Source organism: Spermophilus citellus, assembly GCF_964194105.1.
Source record: "Spermophilus citellus genome assembly, chromosome: 2".
Taxonomy (NCBI): domain Eukaryota; kingdom Metazoa; phylum Chordata; class Mammalia; order Rodentia; family Sciuridae; genus Spermophilus; species Spermophilus citellus.
The window spans coordinates 33,773,080-33,794,255 of record NC_138183.1 but is presented as its reverse complement, the minus strand read 5'-3'; the positions used below and the strand labels follow the sequence as shown (position 1 = coordinate 33,794,255).

At 46.9% G+C, this 21,176-nt stretch overlaps 1 protein-coding gene across 1 annotated transcript in view; it reads left to right on the top strand.

Moving 5' to 3' along the window:
- Positions 1-4,015: 4,015 nt before the first annotated feature.
- The window catches only part of GALNT12 (polypeptide N-acetylgalactosaminyltransferase 12), a 31,258-nt gene continuing 14,097 nt past the window's right edge, over positions 4,016-21,176 (top strand). The window contains exons 1-3 of the mRNA XM_081279414.1: positions 4,016-4,465; positions 14,387-14,556; positions 18,036-18,225. Coding sequence (XP_081135540.1) covers positions 4,083-4,465; positions 14,387-14,556; positions 18,036-18,225 — 743 coding nt within the window. The 5' untranslated portion in view covers positions 4,016-4,082. The remainder of the gene's footprint in view (positions 4,466-14,386; positions 14,557-18,035; positions 18,226-21,176) is intronic.

Here is a 21,176-nt window from a genome sequence, read left to right as displayed (position 1 = left end):
ATAGTCAAAGACCTCCCAGTGGATGCCTGAAATCTCGGACAGTACTGAACATTATATATACTGTATTTTTTCCTATATTTTATCTATGATAAAGTTTAACTTATAATTTAAATTTATAAATAGATCAAGAGATTAGCAATAAATAATAATAAATTAAGAAAATAATTTCAATATACTATAATAAAAGTTATGAGTCATCTCTTTCCCCAAATATCTTATTGTACTGCAGGTCTTAGTAACCTTAGCACATGGTTTCTTATCTTTCCTGATTCAGTTGAGAACTTTCACGTGTTTACTTAAAGGAAGCACTTTACAGCATCTCATTGACTATCCCAATTGTCACCTTTCACTTTGGGGCCATTATTAAGAAAAATAAGGGCTCCTAGAACACTCCTAGAGCACTGTGAAATCTCATCAGTTGGTGTAATAACCAAGAGGGTTATTAGGTGACAGGCAGTAATATGGCATGGACACTTTAGACAAAAAGATGATTCATGTTCCAGGTAGAACAGTTTGGGGCAGTGGGAGATTTCACCATGCTACTCAGAGGGCATGCAACTTGAAATTTATGAGTTTGTTTATTTCTGGAATCTTTCATGTAATATTTTTAGACGGTGGTTGACCATGGGTAATCGAGACTGCAGGAACCAAAACAGACAATGAATCAGGGTAAAGGAACTACTGTACTCAGGAGTCCCACTTGACACCACCACTAGTGGCCCATCAGTGGCACATTTAGTCACATGGCCATTCCTGGCTGCAAGGGAAGCTGGGAAATCTAGTCTTTATTCTACCAAGAGAAACAAATTAAAAAAATCAAAGCTTCTAAGTGGGTGTGGTGGCATATACCTGCAGTGCCAGCTACTTGGGAGGCCAAGGTGGGAGGATCACTTGAGCTCAGGAGTTTGAGGTCAGCCTGGGCAACATAGTGAGACCCTGTCATGAAGGAGAAAGAAAGGAAGGAAAGAAGGAAGGATGGATTGAAGGAAGAAAGGGAGGTTGGGTTGTACTGTTAAGAAAGAAGAGAAAGGATATTGGCAGACATTTGGCAGTTTCTTTTTTTCTTTTTACTCCTTGCTATTTCCTGTTCTTCTACCCCCAAGCCATGGCTCTGGACAACACTTTTTTTTTTTTTTTAATCACCAGTTCCTTGTACCCGTTCCCAGGGAGGAGGATATGCAGTCTATAAGGAAGCTCAAAGTACCAGATAAACATACTAATGCTCTGGCTTCAGGGAGGGAAACTGGAGCCCCACCCAGTCAGCTTACTTTTTGTTTGTGGGATGGTCCCCTGGGCTTCTTCAGAGATCTTGAAAACTCCCTGATTAGATAATGACTAGATAACCACAGAGGCTCCTTGGGGAATTGTGTTTGTTGTCTTTGGGGAGTAGCCTGACCCTGCACTTCACCAGGCTGTGCCCTTCCTCAGATACTCCCAGTGAACTCCGACCCACACCTAAGGAGGTCAGGGGTGAGACGGCAGGCAGCTGCTGATGCTCTGGGCACACACTGTGACTCTGTACCAAGCTCTGGGATCTCAAAGCTCATATTCTAAATCTTTTCATTCATTCTGCTTATGAGGGCAGGGTGTGGATTCAACACTGTTCAATGTATAAAATGCCTTAACAAAGCCTGATGGTAGTGAGGGCTGAATTGTGCCCACCCCCCATGACATTTTGAAGTCCTAATTTCCAGTAACTATGAATGTGACCTTATTTGGAATTAGAGTCTTTCCAGATAGAATCAAGTTAAAATGAGGTCCTCAGAGTAGGCCCTCATCCAATATGACTCTTCTAGAAGAGTAAAAGGGACACTGTTGTGAGCAGTGCTATTAATAATTACTTGAAGGTGGATTGCCTTTAAATGCAAGCATATATTCAATCACATCAATCATCAAATATAAATGATTAATGCAAAAAGTGTTGGGTGTGCGGGAGCACCCCAACTAGCATTCAGTGCACACTAATTAAACACTATAAGCAAATCACATAATCCTAGGGCAACCACAAGCCCCAAAAGATCTCTGATGCCATGTGACTTCTCTTAGCCAAAGAGCACATGTTGTCCTTGTCTGGTGGTTCTCTCCAGCTGATGGCTGGATGTCAGGGAATGGTGGAGTCAGTCCAGGGCAGAACAGCAAGGTGGCCAGTCTCATGGATGTCCTTGGAGCAAAAACTCTTCAATGTGGCAGGACCAGAAATTTAAATACACTTCCAAGTTGGCGGTATACGCTGGTGACTGGTTACACCTAATGAAAGTCAATGTCTATTGGTTATGTCCAGTGAGGTGATGTAATTGCAACTGGGCATGCATGTTCTTTGCACATGTCCACGGAGCTGTGCTCCTTATCAATTGTAACCAGTCATTGCTAAGCATCAGGGTAAAGGGACTATTATACTCAGGAGTCCCACTTGACACCACTATGGCTAGTGCCTCTTGCAGCTCCTTATCAATTGCAAACACACATGACTAAGCAGTTCAATGGCTGCTGTTCCTTATGGCTGGCAACTTAGTGAGTCCCAGCATGTCCTAGCATGTCTATGGCAGATGCTCCTTATAGACACCCAGACAGAAATGCCCTGGAAGAAAGCTGTGTCACTGTGGAGGCAGAGACTGGGCCTGTGGAGCCACAGCCAAGGAATGCCAAGCCTTGCTGGCAGCACCAGAAACTGAGAAAGCTATTGAACAGCTCTCCCCTGGCCTTCAAGGAAGTAGTGCCCTGGTGACACCTCAAGCTCAGATATCCAGCTTCCAGAACTGCAGGAGAGCAGATTTCTGTTGTTTTAAGGAATCATTTGTGTATGTTATGACAGCGCTAGGAAACAAGAGATGTCAACTTGTATAGGCTCTAACCCCAGCTATTCAATCAAACTTCATCTGGGCATTGCAGTGAAGGTATTCTGTGAATGTGATCTGTAATCAGTTGACTTTAACTAATGGAGATTTTCTGGATGGGCCTGACTCACTCTGCTGGAAGACCTAAGAGCAGAAGACAGGCTGACCAGGAAAAAAAAAAAAAAATCTGCATGTGGACTGCAGCCTCAGCTGATGTCTGAGTTCTGTCTGTCCTTGCTGAGGACCTGAGGGTGGATTTCAGATTCGCCTAACCAACCCCCGACAGTTGTGTGGTTCCTTGTAATTAATCTCTTAATATACCTCCCACTGGTTGTGTTTCTCCAGCAGAACCCTGACTAACACAAGGGGATGATGCACTCTTGAAGTATGTTTGCCTAAAAGGCTGGTCGAGCATGGCTTAGTGGGAAGGGCATCTCAAGCAGAGGAAACAGCATGTTTCAAGGCTTAGAGTAGCAAAGCCTGGCTTCCCTCCTTACCTGCGGATGGGAGGTAAATGCTGCAGTGTTTATCTAGCCTCATTCTTTTATTTTGCCCCTAAGAGGAAGTCACATCCCTCATCACAGTGGTGGCCTGGTTATTCCAGCACCCTTGGAGCTCCCTCTTTCCCTCCCCCCAAAAAACTTTCAGCCAAGACCTGGGGTACTTATCACTAATGGATGCCCTGGGTGTGTGTGTGCAATTTATGAGTTTTTCTGAAGGTATAATTTGCTCCTTTGATCAATTTCTTGGAGGTGTCCCGTTAAGTGAAGGATAAGATACACAGCTTTGGAAAAATAGGGAGCCCTTCGAGGGGTTTATTTCCAGGGCCCCAAAACAGTATGGTATTGGGCTGGCCTGTGGGAGTCAGCGAGACAGCCTCACTGAGCCTCAAGTGTCCTCCTCGTCTGTAAAATGGAGTTGACAATCCGGGTGACCCTCTTAAATGGATAGTGTAAAGAGCAGATGAGATAAGGGCAGTAAAATCTTCAGCGCTTTGCGACTGAGGAGAGCAAAGCTAGGTCTTCTTGGGCGACCACCCTAATTACCCACCCCAGCGGGAGAAGGAAGCGCAAGTCCGCCCACGTGGGGGCCCATTCAGGTGGGGGTGCAGCATTGGCTGCCGCCGGGAAGGGGCGGTGCGCAGGTGGGGCGGGCCGGGGGCGGGGCGGCTCGCGGTTCCGGGATCCGGGTCCGGCCTCCGGCCGCCGGCTCGGGGCGCGCCGACCGCTGGCCGCAGCTGGCGGGTGCATGTTGGGGCGTGCAGCGCGGCGGCGCTGCCCGCGGGGGCTGCGGCGCGGCCGGGAGGCGCTGCTGGCGGTGCTGGTGTTGCTGGCATTGGCCGGGCTGGGCTGGAAACTGCGGGAACGACGTGGGCCCATGGCTGGAGCCGGGGCCAGGGACACCCAGCTGGGACCCCAGCGCATCCCGCGCACGGGGCGGCGCGAACCAGTGCTGCCGCGGCCGCCGGTGCCTCCTGACGCGTTGGGCGCGCGGGGCGAGGCGGTGCGGTTGCAGCTGGAGGGCGAAGAGCTGCGGCTGCAGGAGGAAAGCGTGCGGCTGCACCAGATCAACACCTACCTCAGCGACCGCATCTCGCTGCACCGCCGCCTGCCCGAGCGCTGGAACCCGCTGTGAGTCCAGCGGGCCGCGGATGCGGAACCTGGGAAGTGGCTGCGGGAACCGGCGCGCGTCCTATCGAGTCGTCCTAGACGGAAGGCAGTGGAAGGAGTCAGATGGGGTGCGGTTAGGCGGGAAATTGAAAGACACGGACGTGGGAAAGTCTCAGAAATTGACGAGTCTGTTATTAGCTGGTGCCTTGGCTCCCTGCTCCTGGAAAGTTGTCATTCTGCTCTGCAAAGGGTGGGGATCAGGGTTAAGCGGACAGGTTTAAGGTGAGTACAGTTCGGCCCCGAAGGATGGCCGCACCTCTGCACACGTAGCCGCTCCTGGGGCAAGCCTGGCTCCATTCATTCCTGTGGGTCTCACCCACAAGAATCTGGAGAGAGGAACACGGCAGGGGAGGTGAAAGTGGCTGAAAGACGGAATCTGAAAGCCTCCTTCCCTTTCCTTGGGAGTTGAACTCCTGAGCTTCGGGTGTAGGCAGGTGGAAAGGAGCGCTTGATGGGAAGGGCACCTTTGGCCTTGGTCCAACCCTTGCTTGATCTTGTGGGTGGTGCGGTGTGGCCAGTGTGATCAGAGGCCTAGTTCCTGTTGGAGCCGCTGACCCAGCTAGTTGTGCCCCTTTGTAAGTGGGGGAGGGAGGCTAGAGAACATGCAGGAGGAAAGCCAGGGGGCTGCCGCCACTTGGCCTCTGTACTTTGAGTCCTCAAGGATCTTCCAGTTCCCACTTGAACCTCCTCCTTTAAGACTTTACTGTAAGAGGGCCCTGGAGGTTTCCTGTTGGAGCCAGAGGGGGCAGACTGGAAAACAGGCAGAGAGGGTAGGTGACCCCCTTAGCTGGAAGATGGGGTAACTAGCCCTGGGGGACTGTGACCCTAGGGCCCTCTTGGCACTGTGCTGACCTCAGGCAGTTTTGATGTGCTTGAATTTCATGTCCTCCCTGTTTTTTAGAATCTGCTCACACCTAGCCCCCTGCTTCTGCTGGAGTCATTTTTTTTACTGTTGATTTTGTTGTTGTTTTTGAGTAAAATGCTCTTGGACTTGATAGCTGCTCCCCTCCTTTGGCAAAGCTGCTTAATACATGCTTAGCTCCTTGAAACCCCAAAGGTGCTCACAGAAACCAGGTCAAGGGGAAACTTTCGGGTCACACCCAGGGTTTAACCCTGGCCCCTGTGAGATAAAAATCCTGGCTTCTTTTGCTTACCAGCTCTGTGATCTTAGACAAGTTATTTAGGCTCTCTGAGCCTCAGTTTCCCCATCTGCAAAAGAGGAAACTCATTAAAGTCAGTATCCACACACTGAACATAAAAGTGGGCAGAAAGAACATAACCTTGAACTTAATAAGATTAACATCTGGGAACACACTGTGTACTCATTCATAATTTTTTCCTCCTTTCCGTATTGCTTAGAACATACTCAGGAGGTTGCTTTTGAGAATTATCCGGAAACTGATCATAAAGTTTTTCTTGTCTGGGTATAACTTCCTTTATTGTTTAAGGTTGGTTGTGAATGTGGATGACCTGTGGGGCTTATGGTGTCCTGTCTCCATGGTGATGCAGCTGCCCTGTGTGTTCAGGATTGGCGAATAGATCCTGCTGTTGTATTGACCCTGGGAAGTTAATCCAAACCCAGCATGATGGGCGTGTGAGTGTCCCTGCCTGTAATTCCTGCTGCGGAACCTGTTTCCTTATTCTCACCTAGCCTGAGAGAGGGGTGGACTTGAGTTGTCTGAGTCTCAGCTGGGCCAGACTTTGAGGCAGTTTCTGAGTGGTCACTACGTTCAGGCCTTGAATAAAGTCTCACTTTTATTATATAGTAATTCCTCACTTATTCTCAGGGGTAGGTTTCCAGATCCTCAGTAAATGCCTGGAACTGAGGATAATAATGAACCTATATACTAAGCACTGTGATACCCAAGAACTGTAATGGAGATGGCTGCTAAGTGACTAATGGGTGGGTAGTATATACAATGTGGATGCACTGGAGAAAAAGATGATTCATGTTCCAGGTGGAATGGGTTTTCATCATGGTACTCAGAAGGGCATGCATGCAGTTGGAAACATGAATTGCTTATTTCTGGTGTTTTTCATTTAATATGTTTGGACTGTGGTTGACTGGCTAACTGAAAATGAGACCACAGATAAGAGTAGACTCCAGTCAATGAAATAGTGAGAAGCTACTCAGAGTGTTGCTGTTAAGCCTGAGAAACTAGCATGGCAGATTATTAGTTAACAGTGCAGGGGTGAGATCCTTGGATGTCAGAGGAGAGAGGGTTCTAAGGGGACATCCAGTCAAACCAAAGGAAAAGCCATACCCCTAAGGTCACAAAGCAGGTCCAAGATAGAGCTGGCCTACAATCCAGATCTTTTGTCCATTTTCCCCTTTTTAGGTGAGGACAATTATTTATCTGTTTAATTATAATGTCAATATTTGCTCTAGAAATTTTAGTATACATAAAGAAACAAAAAGAAAAAAAATCATCAATCAATTCACAATTCAGTGTGTCTGCCCCCTTGGATGGGGCCAGACCAAGAAAGAGATATTTTGGAGGTTGGCTATACTTCTGTTAAGACCCATGTAGAATCTGATCATTCACATGCCTTTGGATTAGAGCACAGTTTTATTTCTATCTGTCACAGTACTGACTTGAGAGGATAATGATGGACTCCTTGAATGATCATGTAGTAAATATGGGGTTTGTACCGCTGTCACAAATATCCTCTCATTTGATCCTAGTGAGGAGGGGGAACTTGTGCTCTGAGATGATAGCAAGCCAAAGTGGATGCCAGATAGCTGGGGGAACTTTTTAAAGACATTGATGCCAGGAAACTTGGCTGGAACAATTAAATCAGAATTTAGGCTGCATGTGATGCGCAGCGAGGTCGAAAGCTGCTGATCTAGTGTCTGTGGATTTCTGACTCGGAAGATTCAGGGTGGTGCTTTGGCTGGTGTGGGCAATACGAAAGTTAGAGGGAGCAGGGATTAATAATAAGTCAAGTGCCATTGAAACTAGTGGTAACAACCCCGTCACTCAGGAAGTAGGCCACAAGCAAGGGATTATAAATGATGTTGTTCCTAAATTTAAAACATTTTTAGTTTTCATAAAATACAGGAGCATTGAGATGATCACTGAGATAGTGCCATTGCCCATAGCACTCTGACCCATGTAGCCAAAGAACAAGTGGAGAGGCAGTGGGCCTGTAGCTGTGCATTTCAACCTGTGCACCTCCAGGAGCACAGTGTTTGTGAACACCAGTGTTCTCTTCTGTGCACCATTGGCCAGGAACGCATGTAATTGCTTTGTGGTTCTTGACTGCTTGCTCTGATTTTAATCTTGTTAATGTTACAACTGTGGATGTGTGCCTGAGATCAGGGATTGAGATTTGGGATGACAGAGTCTCAGAGTCACTCTACATAGGTCATTCAGCAAAACCAAGTGTCCTGCTGGAATCGGCAGGAGGGACTTGGACAGGATTTCTCTTTCTGCAGAGAGTTAGCCTGCTTGTCTGTTCTCCTAACAAAATTATCTTTGTAAAACATCTCACATGGTATGGATGTTACTTTTGCTTCCCCCATGAGGATGTAAATCGCAGGGTGTTTTGTTAATTCTTAGTAGACGCATCCCGTGATATCAGAGCGGCTTGCTTTCTCTGAGTCAGTACCTTAGATCCACAGAACCTGTTCAGTTTTGGTCAGCGTTTTCATTATAACTTTTCCCTTCCCTGTTCTTCCCCTCTATCCATCTACTTGAGGAGTGTTTTTGAAAAAAATGTTGCTCTACTTTGTGTTGTCATAAAAAAAAAAGTTCTAGACTGACAGTCTTTGACTTTTAACTAGATAATTTACGTCCATTTATATTTATTGTGCTTACAGATATCTTCGGATGCCAGCTTAGTTTATGCTATTTGTTATGCTCTTCTTAATGTCTTTCTCTCTTGTTTTCCTTGTCCCTTTTTGAGTTGATGGGGCTTCCCTCCATCTCATTCCATTTTCTTCACTACTAATTTAGCAGTTCTATTATCTATTTCTGATCTTTTGCCTAAAATCCTCTATTTGCTTTTAAAAAAATACGGATAAGTCACTGTCAACCAAAAGAATCCTGACTAATATATAGGATAATATATATTAGTCAAGATTCTTTTGGTTGTCAGTAACTAAACACCCAATTAAATATAAAGAAAAGAATACTAGCTTCTAGCCCAGAAAAAGACGAGGGTCAGAGGCAGGTTTATGTTATGCTGTGCCTTGGATTCAAGGATACAAATGCTCTCAGCTGGAAAATATTGATTGAACAGGTTTGAGGTAGGAGTGTGTGTGTGTTTGTGTGTGTTTGTGTGTGTGTGTGTGTGTGTGTGCAAGATCATGCATTGGTGTCTGTCCAGCCTACTGAAACCACATAGACTGAGAGTCAGGAGGCCCGATTCCTGAAAGAAATCAAGGTGCAGCGTCATGAAGAAAGGAGAAAGGATTCAGGGTAGGTAAAATGCAGTGTTAGCTCTCTCCGGCCTGTTCTGCAGAGGATGTGAGTTTCTGTTATTTTTCTAGAAGACAGTTATGTGATAACCTTAATGTAAAGATAAACGGTCTGGAGACACAGTAATACCAGAGACAGTGACAGAATGGCTTATGATTTCACATGGAATTCAGCTCCGAGCTTCCTCTTGTCTCAAGGCAAAAGCAGAACCCTCGCGCGATGCCTGGCTGTCCCTGTCTCATGGAAGGATGCACAGCTTTTTACCAAAATGCAGCTTCTATCAGTCAGGAAACAGAAAAAGCCTTTTCCTTCTGAAAGCAATTTTGGAGACATTTGTAATGGTGAGTGGCTTTAGGGGATGTTTTACTTTTACTTATTTATTTATTTATTTACTTACTTATTTATGTTTTGGTAGTGGGGGTTGAACCTGGGGCCTGGGGCATGCTTGGCTGGCACTCCACCCTGAGCCACATCCGCAGCCTCTCAGGAGATGTTTTAGAGAAACGTCTCTAAAACTATACCAGGCCAAGGAAAAAGGAGAGAGCAGAGTATTAAATTACTGCTCAATGAAGGCATTTGACAAAAAATAACTTAGCTTTTAACAAATAAACTTTCTGTGTGATTATAAAAATAGTACGTGTTTATTGTAGAACAACTTTAGAATGCAGAAAAAGAAAAGAATTAAGTAAGAATCAGTGGTCATCCCACTTTTCAGAAATCACCATTGATGACATTTTGGCCTTGGTCTTCTACTGTTTATTGTCTTTATGTGAGTGCACACACATGCACCCATTGTTTATAGAATGGGCTATTTAAAGACCTGCACCCTGATTTTTTTTTAAGTGCTTGAGCAATTTTAATTTTTTCATTGTAGATGGACTCAATGCTTTTTATTTTATTTTATTTTTTATTTTGATTTTTTAGTTTTCGGCGGACACAACATCTTTTTTGGTGCTGAGGATTGAACCTGGGCTGCACGCATGCCAGGCGAGCTTGCTACCGCTTGAGCCACATCCCCAGCCCCAATGCTTTTTATTTTATTTATTTATGTGGTGCTGAGGACCTAACCCAGTGCCTCCCACGTGCAAGGCAGGCACTCCACTTCTGAGCTACAACCCCAGCACCCCCTTACTCTTTTGATTTAACATAATGTCATAATTTTCTTTTTTGTGGGGAGGAGGACCAGGAATTGAACTCAGGAGCACTCGACCACAAAACCACATCTCCAGCCCTATTTTCTATTTTATTTAGAGACTGGGTCTCACTGAGTTGTTTAACTCCTTGCTTTTGCAGAGGCTGTCTTTGAACTCGTGATCCTCCTACCTCAGCCTCCCACCTCAGCCTCCCAAGCTGTGATCATTTTCTTTTATCATTAAATAATCTCTGAAAAAGTCATTAAAAATTTTTTGTAGTTGCAGATGGACAGAATGCCTTTATTTTATTTGCTTTTTATTTTTATGTAGTGCTGAGGATTGAACCCAGTGCCTCATGCATGCCAGGCAAGCCCTGAAAAAGTCATTTTTGATGGATGTATAGCATTTCTTCATGCAGCCCTATCTCTGCTTCTTTCCTGCTGGACACTGAGACTGCTTGCAGCTTCTTGCTGTTATAAATCATGTTATAAAGAATTTTTTTTTAAACAATGAACCTACTCGATATCAGATTGTTTCCTTCAGCAAGACATTCTAAAATATAGTGATACCAAATCCAAGAGAAGAGGAACATTTTGTAGATCTAGATATGTACTGCCAAGTTGGCACCCAACCTGCTTGTGATTTGGGTGACACAGAGTCCAGCTAGACACTCTAGGATGGTGGAATTGCATTTTTGAATTTCAGTAAGCAGTGAAAACCCAAACAAAAAACTGAAGAGAGCTGACGTACAGTTCTGACTTTTATTTGTCCAAGCTGAGAAGAAATAAATTTTAATCCAAAAGAGTAAAGATGCAATATCAGACTAAAGGACAGTTCTTGACACTGAATAAACTTTACTTGAAGAACCTCACTTCACTATCTTTCTTTTCACCCATTTCTCTTTGAACCTGAGCATGTTCAAAACTAAGTTGTTTTTTTTTAAGAATCTGTATTATTTTTTTTAATATTTATTTTTTAGTTGTAGTTGGATATGATATCTTTATTTTATTTATTTTTATGTGGTGCTGAGGATCAAACCCAGGGCCTCACAAGCGCTGTACCACTGAGCCACAACCCCAACCCTCAAAACTAAGTTTTATCTGTATCTTTTTTATAAAGATTAGAAAACATCCTTAGATTTCACAAAACATTTTTTCCATGCAATGTATTAAGCAGCTTTCCATTGCTGTAACAAATAACTTGACATAAATAAACTTACAAAAAGAAAAGGTTTATTTTGGCTCACAGTTTAGTCCAAGATTGATTGGCTCCATTGCTTCGGGCCTGTGGTGGCACGTGTGGCAGAGCAAACTCCTTACCTCATGACTGGAAATGAAAGATGAAGAGACTGGGCCCCACAAGCTTCTTTGAGAGTGCTGTCTCAGTGACCCAAAACCTTCCATTAGGCCCCATCACCTCTCAGCACCAAGCTAGGGATGAAGTCTTTAACACATGGGCCTTTGGAGGACAGTCTAGATCCAGACTATAGCAGTAAGCAATTAATTCACTGCAAGGCGCCTTGTGTGCTGCACCTCGGCACTACACAGATATTCTGTGCATCTTATTGAGTACCCAGGGTCTTAATAATCCAGATATACTTGTTAACCTTTTTGAACTTCCACACATGTTTTCCACTTGCTATGACATGTGTATGGAGGAGGGGAGTGTTTTGGTAGATTCAGGAAAGAATGAGATTAAGGAGAACTTTGTAAGGGCCACTAAGGTTGAGGTACCTATCTATAGGCCAGAATTGACTTAGAGCTTGGGTATGCTTTTTGCAGTGCTCCAACTTTTTTCTTTATTTTTATATTAAGCTTTTAATTTTGAAAAATTCATTATTGGAAAAATTGACAAGAGTAGCACAATGAAGTCCTGCAAATTCTTCACCTAGATTCACTTATCATTGTTATAATTTTTCTCTTTCAACATGTCTACTAACATACTGTACTCATTTGGGCGTAAGTTGCAAAGATGACAACCCTCACTTATTATTTCTTTGGCATGTCTTTTCCAGGAACAAGGACAATCTCTCATGATACTATGATGTAGTTGTCAAAGTCAGGAAAGTTATATAATATTAGGTTTCAAATTTTTTTCTTTGAGGTCTTGGGGATTGATCCCAGGACCTTGTGCAAGCTAGTAAGCCTTCTACTACCACTGAGCTGTATTCCCAGCCCTTTTTATTTTATTTTGAGACAGGGTCTTGCTAAGCTGCTGAGACTGGCCTTTAACTTGCTATCCTTCTGCCTCAGCCTCCTGAGTTATTGGAATTAATCTGACCTAGAGGTTCCAACTTTTATAGCAGCTTTTTTTTTCAAAGTGAGAGTCAGGTGTGACCCTGATGTTATTATGTCTCTTTGGTCTCCTTTAGACTGAAACAGTTCCTCAGCCTTTGTCTCTTATGGCATTGTGAATTTTAAAGAGAATAGATAGCACCGTTGGTTTATTAAATGTCTCAGTTTGAGTCTCTCCGATAGTTTCTTATGTTTTATTTAAAGGTGTGTATTATCACAAAGCTTAATGACTTAAAACAACAATAAGCAGTTATTATCCCACATAGTTTCCATGGGCCAGGGATTTGGACTGGGTGGAACTGGCTTGGAGTCTCTTAGGAGGTCACAGCCAAATGGTGCCTGCGTGTTTTATCATCTGAAGGCTTGACTGGGACCACAGGTTCTGCCTACTCACATGGCTGGAAAGTTTGTCCTGGGTATTGGCAGGAAGCCCTGGTTTCATGCCCATCAGTTCCTCCACTTAGCTGCTTGAGTGTCCTCACAACATGGCAGCTGGCTTTCCCCAGAATGAATAGAACATTCCACTGAAGGAACAAGAAGGAAACATTGATATCTTCTGACCCACTCCTGGAAGTCACATGTCTCTGCTGCCTTCTTGTGTGGTGGTTTTAAACATGTCTACAGATTGTTCAATGTCCTTCCTTCCAAAAGATGGAGCTGAATTCTTCTCACCTTGAGTGGGGACCAGACTTCCCCTATGTGGAGCACAAAGCCTTCCTCTGGGTCCATGCTATTTAATGTTTCCATGGTGTTCGAGGACCTAGCTCCCTCTGGCTAGGTGCCCTCTGCCTTCATGACACCAGAATGTCCCCCTGAAGGTAAGCTCCATGAGAGCTGGGATCTTGACACGTGGTAGGTGATGGGGAAGTACTTGGTGACCGACTGGTTCAGATACAGGTCCCCTGGTGCAGTGCTTGGCACGTAGCACAGTCAGCAGACGTTAGCATCACACCTAGTCCCCTTTAGCTCTGCCTCTCCTCTCCTGTCCTCAGCTTGTCCAGTGAGGTCTTGCCTTAGCTTCCCAGGTAGCCCGGCTCACCTTCAGCATTGATCCCCTTCTCGATACCTTGCTGATCCCTTCGCCAACCCCCATATTTTAAACCCTGGTTCTTCTGGTGACCCATGGTGTCTCCCTATCTTGCCATCAGGCACTTCCGGCTGGTAATTGCCAACACTGCCCTTGGTCAGTCCTGTGGCACTGGGAATTTGTTGTCTGTCATTCTGAGGATAGAGTTGTGTCAGTCAGGGAAACTTCAGTGCAGAGTGACAGCAGAGGCTACCCCACAAAGAAGGAGCTCATTGGTTCCCATGACTGCCAATCAGGGTACAGTGGGAGGGCTTGGACCCTGGGGAGGTAGTTGTGCCCTCTGCAGAGCCCTTCTCCGGATGTCCGTGTGTTCTGACCACGATTCTCATTTGCGCACATGTGACACACGGTCACTGTTGGGGGCTGACGAAGGTAGGGAGGGGCACAGCATGCAAGCAGCAATACTGTGAGCGGCACATGGAGCGGAGAGGAGCTGGGTGCTGGCGGAGCACAGGGCCCAGCATCTGCCCCAACAGGGACAGGGTTCCCAGAGAATAGGGCCGAGCTGCTCTTGAAGGACAGGGAGTTTGCCAGGTAGAGAGGAAGGAAAGGGAATCCCAGGCCAAGGGAACAGGCTGAGCAAAGGCCTGGCAGTGGGATTGGAGCATCGTGGACAGATAGGAGAGCTGTGGGGTCAGGGGAGAAGTGAGTCTGGTTCCCTTCTTGTTCTGCCTGGTTTGTATGTTGCTCAGATCTGTAAATTGCTTTCCAACTTGAAAACAGTATCCCACAGGCCAAGGTTGTTGGATGTCATGGTGAGAAGCTTTCTTAGGATCTCCTGGGATTCCTTGTGGCTCGTGGTGAGCTGCGGGTGATCCTCCAGATTATTTCCCATTCCCCAGAGGGAAGCCCAGAGACATGTCCTGTGTCCCCGAATAACCGCATTCCCCAAACCAGCCTGGGCTGGGCTCTTGATTCCTAAAGTTGGATTTTTTTCTTTGCAGATGTAAAGAGAAGACATATGATTATGAAAACTTGCCCAGGACATCCGTTGTCATAGCGTTTTATAATGAAGCCTGGTCAACACTCCTTCGCACAGTTTACAGTGTCCTCGAGACATCCCCGGACATCCTGCTAGAAGAAGTTATCCTGGTGGATGACTACAGCGATCGAGGTAAGCCCCCACGTGGGCTTCCGGAAGGGTCTGGCCTGCTGTGGCAGTGGTGGCGGTGAGAGTGACAAAGAAGGGGTGGATAGACTTCCTGCGTCCCCTGTGCCTATTGAAGACCTCAGAGAGAGCAGGCCTGGCCCAGAAACAGCTAGAGCAGGAGCAGCTGGAGTGAGCATGGGAGGTGACATGGGAGGAGAGGTTGCAGGAGGGTAGGCCACATCAGGTAAGGCCTTGGAGGTCACCTGAAGGCATTCAAACTTAAAGGTGAGCCTAGCAGGGAGCCACCAGTGGGTTTTAGGGGGACAGGAAGGCCCAGGTCAGTCTGAGGAGCCTGCTGTGTGGAGAATGGCCAATGGTGGGGGTGGATCCAGGCAACAGAGAAACTGGGAGCAGGCAGGGGCTTCTGCGGCCCCTGTGCTCCCCAGCCTTGACTTGGCAGGGACTCTTGGGTGACTGGCTGCAATGAAAGCAGCTGAGCATAATCGTGGGGAAATGTCAAGGCTTCAGCGAAGGTAGAATCCTGGGCTTAGAGGTTTGAGCCTGTTTCAAGCCACACTGCCCTCCCTGGACCCCCCATGAGGGTTAGCAGTCCCTGCTTGTTGGGCCTGGGCCCCGGCAGGTGCTGTGTCTAGCCCGTCTGACTTCAGAGCTGGCATGTATACGTTCTAATTGGCATGTGTGTTGGGCTCAAAATAACAGTGATTCACACAAGGTAGAAATAGCTCTCCCTCGCACACCCCAAATCTGATGCAGTCTAGGATGGCGTTCGAGCTTGGTGCTGCTCCAGATTCCCACCTTCTCCTTGGCTCCTCACCCCCCACTCACTTTGCTCAGCCCCTGGGGTCTGAAGGGGCAGAGGGAACACCCTCTCTCTCAGCGCACTGCCTGGAAGTTCCCCCCACGTCCCACGGAGCAGAAGGTGGCTGCCTGGCCACACCAAGCTGCAAGGGAGGCTGGGAAATGTCGCCTTTATCCTGCTGGTCATGTGCTCAGCTAAAAGACATGGGGAAAAGCCTTAGGGGACAAGCCGCGGTGTCCATGCCAGCCAGGAGTCTAGTAGGCACTGAGCTCTGGGCTGCTAGGTCTGAGGTGACCTTTGCCTTGATTCAGCCATGGCACCTGTGTGTGTCCACCACACCTACCTCAGGGAGCTGTGGTGAGGAATAAACAAGGTCATGTGAAGGACAGAACCTCATGTACCCACCAGCACATAGTAGGTGCTCATGTAGTAGCCCCCACACAGTAGGTGCTCACCTCCATTTCCTTTGTCTTTTCCTCTGGGATTGTTTCATATCTACCTGTGTAGACACTGGTGCTAGGCCACACTGTGAGGTCTTGAATCCCTCTTCAGCACCTAGTGACCACACGATATTGAGCGATGATTTTCCTGGTGTCCACCTTGGCCCCACCTTAGCTTCAGCCCCTACAAAAGGGGAATAATCCTACCTTCCTACCTCCTAGGGTCATTGGGAGGATTAAATGAGATAAGGTGGGTCATGTGTTGGGTCAGTGCCTGGCAGATAGTTAGCTCTTGTTAAATGATAACTTCTAATTTGATGAAATATTATGAAAACTGTAAAGTGAAAAAACCCCTACCATTTCTAACAGCAATAGCAGATTATTTCATTTATTTTTTTTATCCTTATTTTATTTATTCATTTTTATGTGGTGCTGAGAATCCAACCCAGGGCTTTGCACAAGCTAGGCAAGCACTCTACCGCTGAGCCACAACCTCAGCCCCACATTATTTTATTTTTACGGGACTAAATAGCTGCTCAGTGGCAACAGCATAGTGTGGTTCATGCTCCCTCCACACAGCTGTTGTACTCGGGGAGGGCGGCGAGGGGACTTTTAGAGCCAGTGCCCTGGAGGAGTTAAGCAGCTGCCTAGTCCCTGTTTCTGCAGTGTCAGGACGAGCCTGCCGCAGGAAGCCAGCCTCTTCCAGACACAGGAGACTGGCTCAGGCAGACGTGAGCTCAGTGCAGGCGGAGCCCACCGAGAGTGCTGGGCAACCCTGCATGAGCGCATGCGTCCGCTGGCTCTGCCCCCTAATCACTTTGCTTGCAAATCACTTCCCTGTTCCTGCCATCGGCTTATTTGCATCATATTTAGGATTTAAAAATAAAACCAACCAATGAATTTTTTTTAAGTGTCAAGGATATTTGGAGAAACATTTTCATAAATTACGAAGCAACCTAGAACAGTTTTCTCCTTGGCAGATGGTGGAGGACCTGGGGCCAAAGCCCACGTGGATGGGGAAGTGCTCTCATTTTTCCTTTGTCTGCGTGGGTTCCCACCCGACCCACTGAGGGTTGTTAATCAGCCTCTAGTCCCAGAGTCCTGTCTGTAGATTCAGGAGACCCCGGGGGCCAGCACTACCTGGGGGCGTGTCCATTCGACGGTTTGCCTTTTCTGCAAATGGGCATGAGCATATCTTTCTGACAAGTTTTTGACTTTTAATAAAGATGAGAGATTGCAGGAGAGAATTCTGGGAGGCAGTGTTAAGCCTGTGGCATCTGGAACAGATTCACTGGGTTCAAATTATGGCTCCTTGGCTTGCTTGCTATGTGACCTTTGGCAAGTTGCGTAGCCACTCTGACCCCAATGTCTTCCTCTATGGGATGGGGAGAGTACTAGTATTTACCTCATAGGATTGTTAAAGGGTCAGATGAGTTATTGATGAATCACTTGGGAGAGCATAGCATACCAGCTCTCTTTAATGCTAGCTGCCATTACTCCTGCTCCTGCTATATAAACTGTAAAGTGCTCCTCAGAAAAATTTTAGTAATATAATTACTGTTTTAATAACAAAAAATCATGTATATTTGTCAGCTTTTAGTCACTATAACAAAGTACCTGACACAGGCTACTAATGAAGAAGAGATTACTTTAGTTCACCATGCTGGAGGTTCAAGGGCATGGTACAGGCTTGGACCCAGTTCTTGTCTTCATCATATCATGGCAAGATGGTCTTGTCAATAGCACATACAGAAGCAAGTGACTATACCTCTAATTAGTAGCAGAGAGAGAGGCTAGGGTCCCACCAGTCCCTATGAGGACGGTATCCAGTGACTTAGTAAGGACTTCCCATTGGGGACTCCCTCCCAAAAGTCCCACCCTTCCCAACACCACCACCCCAGGGACCAAGCTTTAATCACAGTGCTCCCTTGGGGGACACAGTGGTTCTTGTGTGTTTTTATTTTTTAATATTCACAAGTCAAGCCGTGAAGTTCCTTTCCGTACAGTTTTATTGAGCTATACTCGGGGACCAGGCCATTCACCCCTTCAGAGCAGAGCATTTGACAGGCGTGTGTGTCCTTGGCCATGCAAATGGTGCTGCGGAACCTCCCCCGCCCTGACCTCCCCGGCCTCAGAACCTCCCACCCCTGGTTCTGGGCGAGTCGAGGGCACCCCATAGCAAAGCAGAGCAGGGAGGCCCCGGGTGGGTCACGGTGACCCTTGCTGCTCTGCTTGCCTCCCAGAGCACCTGAAGGAGCGCTTGGCCCAGGAGCTGTCGGGCCTGCCCAGGGTGCGCCTGATCCGCGCCACCAAGAGAGAGGGCCTGGTGCGAGCCCGGCTGCTGGGGGCGTCTGTGGCCAAGGGCGAAGTGTTGACCTTCCTGGACTGTCACTGCGAGTGCCACGAGGGGTGGCTGGAGCCACTGCTGCAGAGGTGCGTGAGCTGCCCGCTCGGGGAGGGGTGTGGCGGTGGGCGACATGGGGACAGGCTCCGCTTAGGGGCCTCTAGCAAGTTGCCCATAACAGGGGCACAGTTACACAGTGAAATGCCCGGGAACCGCGGGAACACTCCGCTGTTATGGATGAATCACTTGGGAGAGCAGAGCACAGCAGGGAGGTCCTGCACGGTTTGCTTTTACTTCCCATGTAGGTTTATCGTAGGTGACCCAGGAAGTATCATCAAGCAACAACTTTTAAAAAGTTGTCGTTACACAGAATCACAATTTCTCATATATTTTAACATTTTTTTAGATATATATTTTTTTCGTTGGACACAATAACTTTTTTTATGTATTTATTTTTATTTGATGCTGAGGATCAAACCCAGCGCCTGTGCCAGGCGAGTGCTCTACCTCTGAGCCACAGCCCAGCCCCTTGACATATTTTTTTCAGGCAAGACTCACTTCTCTATTATCCCAGTGAGCGTGATGCCTAGGGCCATTGAAACCCAAAGACACCCAAAAAGTGTTTTCTGACTTTTTTTTTTTTTTTCCAGTGCTGGGGATTGAAGCCAAGTCTCTTGCATTCTAGGCAAGTAGTCTATCACAGAACTGCAGCTCCAAGCCCCTGCAAAAGGTTTTTTATGTTCATTTATTTTAAAATCAGAAGGAAAAAAATAAGTATTATAAGTATATAATAATGAGTCTAGCCTGGATTATATTTGTCTTTATGCCAATGTAGTAGTAAAAGATACTTTTTTTTTGAGTCAAAGTCTCACTAAGTTGCCAAGGCTGGCCTCAAAATCATGAGCCTTCTGCCTCAGCCTCCTGAGTAGCTGGCATTACAGGCATGTACCACCGTGTCTGGATCTACAACATAAACACACACAGACACACATATGTGTGTGTGTGTGTGTGTGTGTGTGTGTGTGTGTGTGTATATATATATATATATATATATATACACATACATACATACATACATACATATATATATATATATATATTTATGGAGGAAGGGAATCATATAAACCATTGTGCATCCCTGTCGTCAAGGTCTTTCTTCCTGCTGCCCCACAGCCTCAGGCCCCTTTGTCCCCTGACCCCCTCCACCCCTGCCTCCAGTCTCTCTGTAGGTCCTCTCTATTCTGCATCACAGAAGCCAGGAGCTGGGCTGAACAACCAGGAGCTCCCCTGGGAGGCAGGGGAAGGTGTGGGGGGTCTCTGTCTGGTGCCCCTTCTGTGAGTCAGGGTAACTTGCAGTTGAATGTCCTCCCACCCACAGCCTCCAGCAGCTGGTTGACCATGTTAATTTGCTAGTGTCTCGCGTTCCTTTCCAGGTGAGACCAAGTGCTACTCTGCTACTTTTTGTTGTCCTGGCTCCTTGTCCCCTGGGGTATCATCGCTGATTCTTTCTCCTCCTCCCCTCTAGGAGCTTCATCAGTAAAGATTCAGGGCTTCTCAGACGGAGTCTGGGGCTGTTTATGCAGTGGTGTCTGGAACCTGGACTGGTGGGTTCCTCACCTTGTGCACAGGGGGCCACCTCCAGACGTCTGGAGTCCAGGTCTGAAGGGGCCACTCTTCCTCTTTAGCTAATGTGCTGATGCCACCTCAGAGCCCTCTGCAGCCCACCCTCCCCACAGCCAAGGCCTTGCTCTGTCTACACCTGTGGGTGAGGGGATTGTCCACTCTGTGTGTCCACGGGGAATACCCTAGAAACTGTGAACACCGGGCCCTGTGGTACAACATCTGGATCTGTACCACAGTATTCTTAGGAGCAGGACTTAGCTTTTGGATGTTTCCAGGGGCTCGGGTGTGCAACAGAGCTGAGGCACATTGAGTTGTATAGACTGTGGCCCTGGTGACCCCAGCTGGGAGCCCTCACCTTTTCCTTCAGTGGCTTTTGGGGAAGGAGTTTTTGATTGTCATGTCCACCAGGGAGCGCTTCTGGTATTTTGGGTGCCAAGATGCCAACTATCCTGCCTTGCATAAGTCAGGATGGTTCTGCCCAGGTGCTGGGCACATCCCTGTGGGGACACACACACACTCTCCCCATGAGTCAGAGTCCTGTGCTCCTGTGCTGGCCACCAGCCCCCAGTCAGGCTCCCGATCTGTACAGACCAGCTGCTTGTGGTTCAGTAGCTTGATTGCAATCAAGAGTTTCCGGCTTTGCAAAGCCAGGCAGTGTCTCCGAACCTGCCCAGCAGATCTGCTGTGGGCCCATATCGTTGATTTATTTGAAGAAGTGGTTGCGAGTGGATCCTCAGTCTCCAGCTTCCTCAGTTTGGTGACCTCACGGGTCTTATCAAACTGTCCTGAGTGGTTCAAGCTCCCCTAAAATTGTAAACCTTACTCACTGTGGTACTTAAAATCCCCCTCTGTCTGGCTTTCTGGTGTTGGGCTAGAGCCCTTCTAGCTCAAGGCTGGTTGGTCTCTGACTCCCAGGACTTTGAGGTCTCAAACTTGAGATAATAGCCCCAAAAATGTAACCCAAAGAAATCTAGTCTTCACTCTCGGTCCTGTCTCGGTTCATCTTTGCTGTGTGGTATCAACCAGATGCCAAGAAACCAGAGCGTGTGGGCATACTGAGGATGGTTTGTGTTAGCGTTCATGGAGACCGTGTGACACACTCACACAGCAGGAAACACACACAGGCTGATACCCGCAACAGGAAATTGCAGCATTTTTTACTGTGTGTAATATCTCCCAACAACAACTTTTAAAATAAAAGAATAGTAGTTCCATTTTTTTTTTTTTTTTGCCAGACATCTTACAGACCGTCCCTCAGGGAATCCTCACCTGAGCCCTATGCTCTCACTTCACTTTACTAATGAGGTAACAGGCTCTAAGAGGTTAGGTAACTTGGCTCATGTCACCCAGCAAATAATAAGCAGGATTAAAATTTATAATCTAATTGTAAAGCTGACTCTTCACTCTGGGTGCCTCT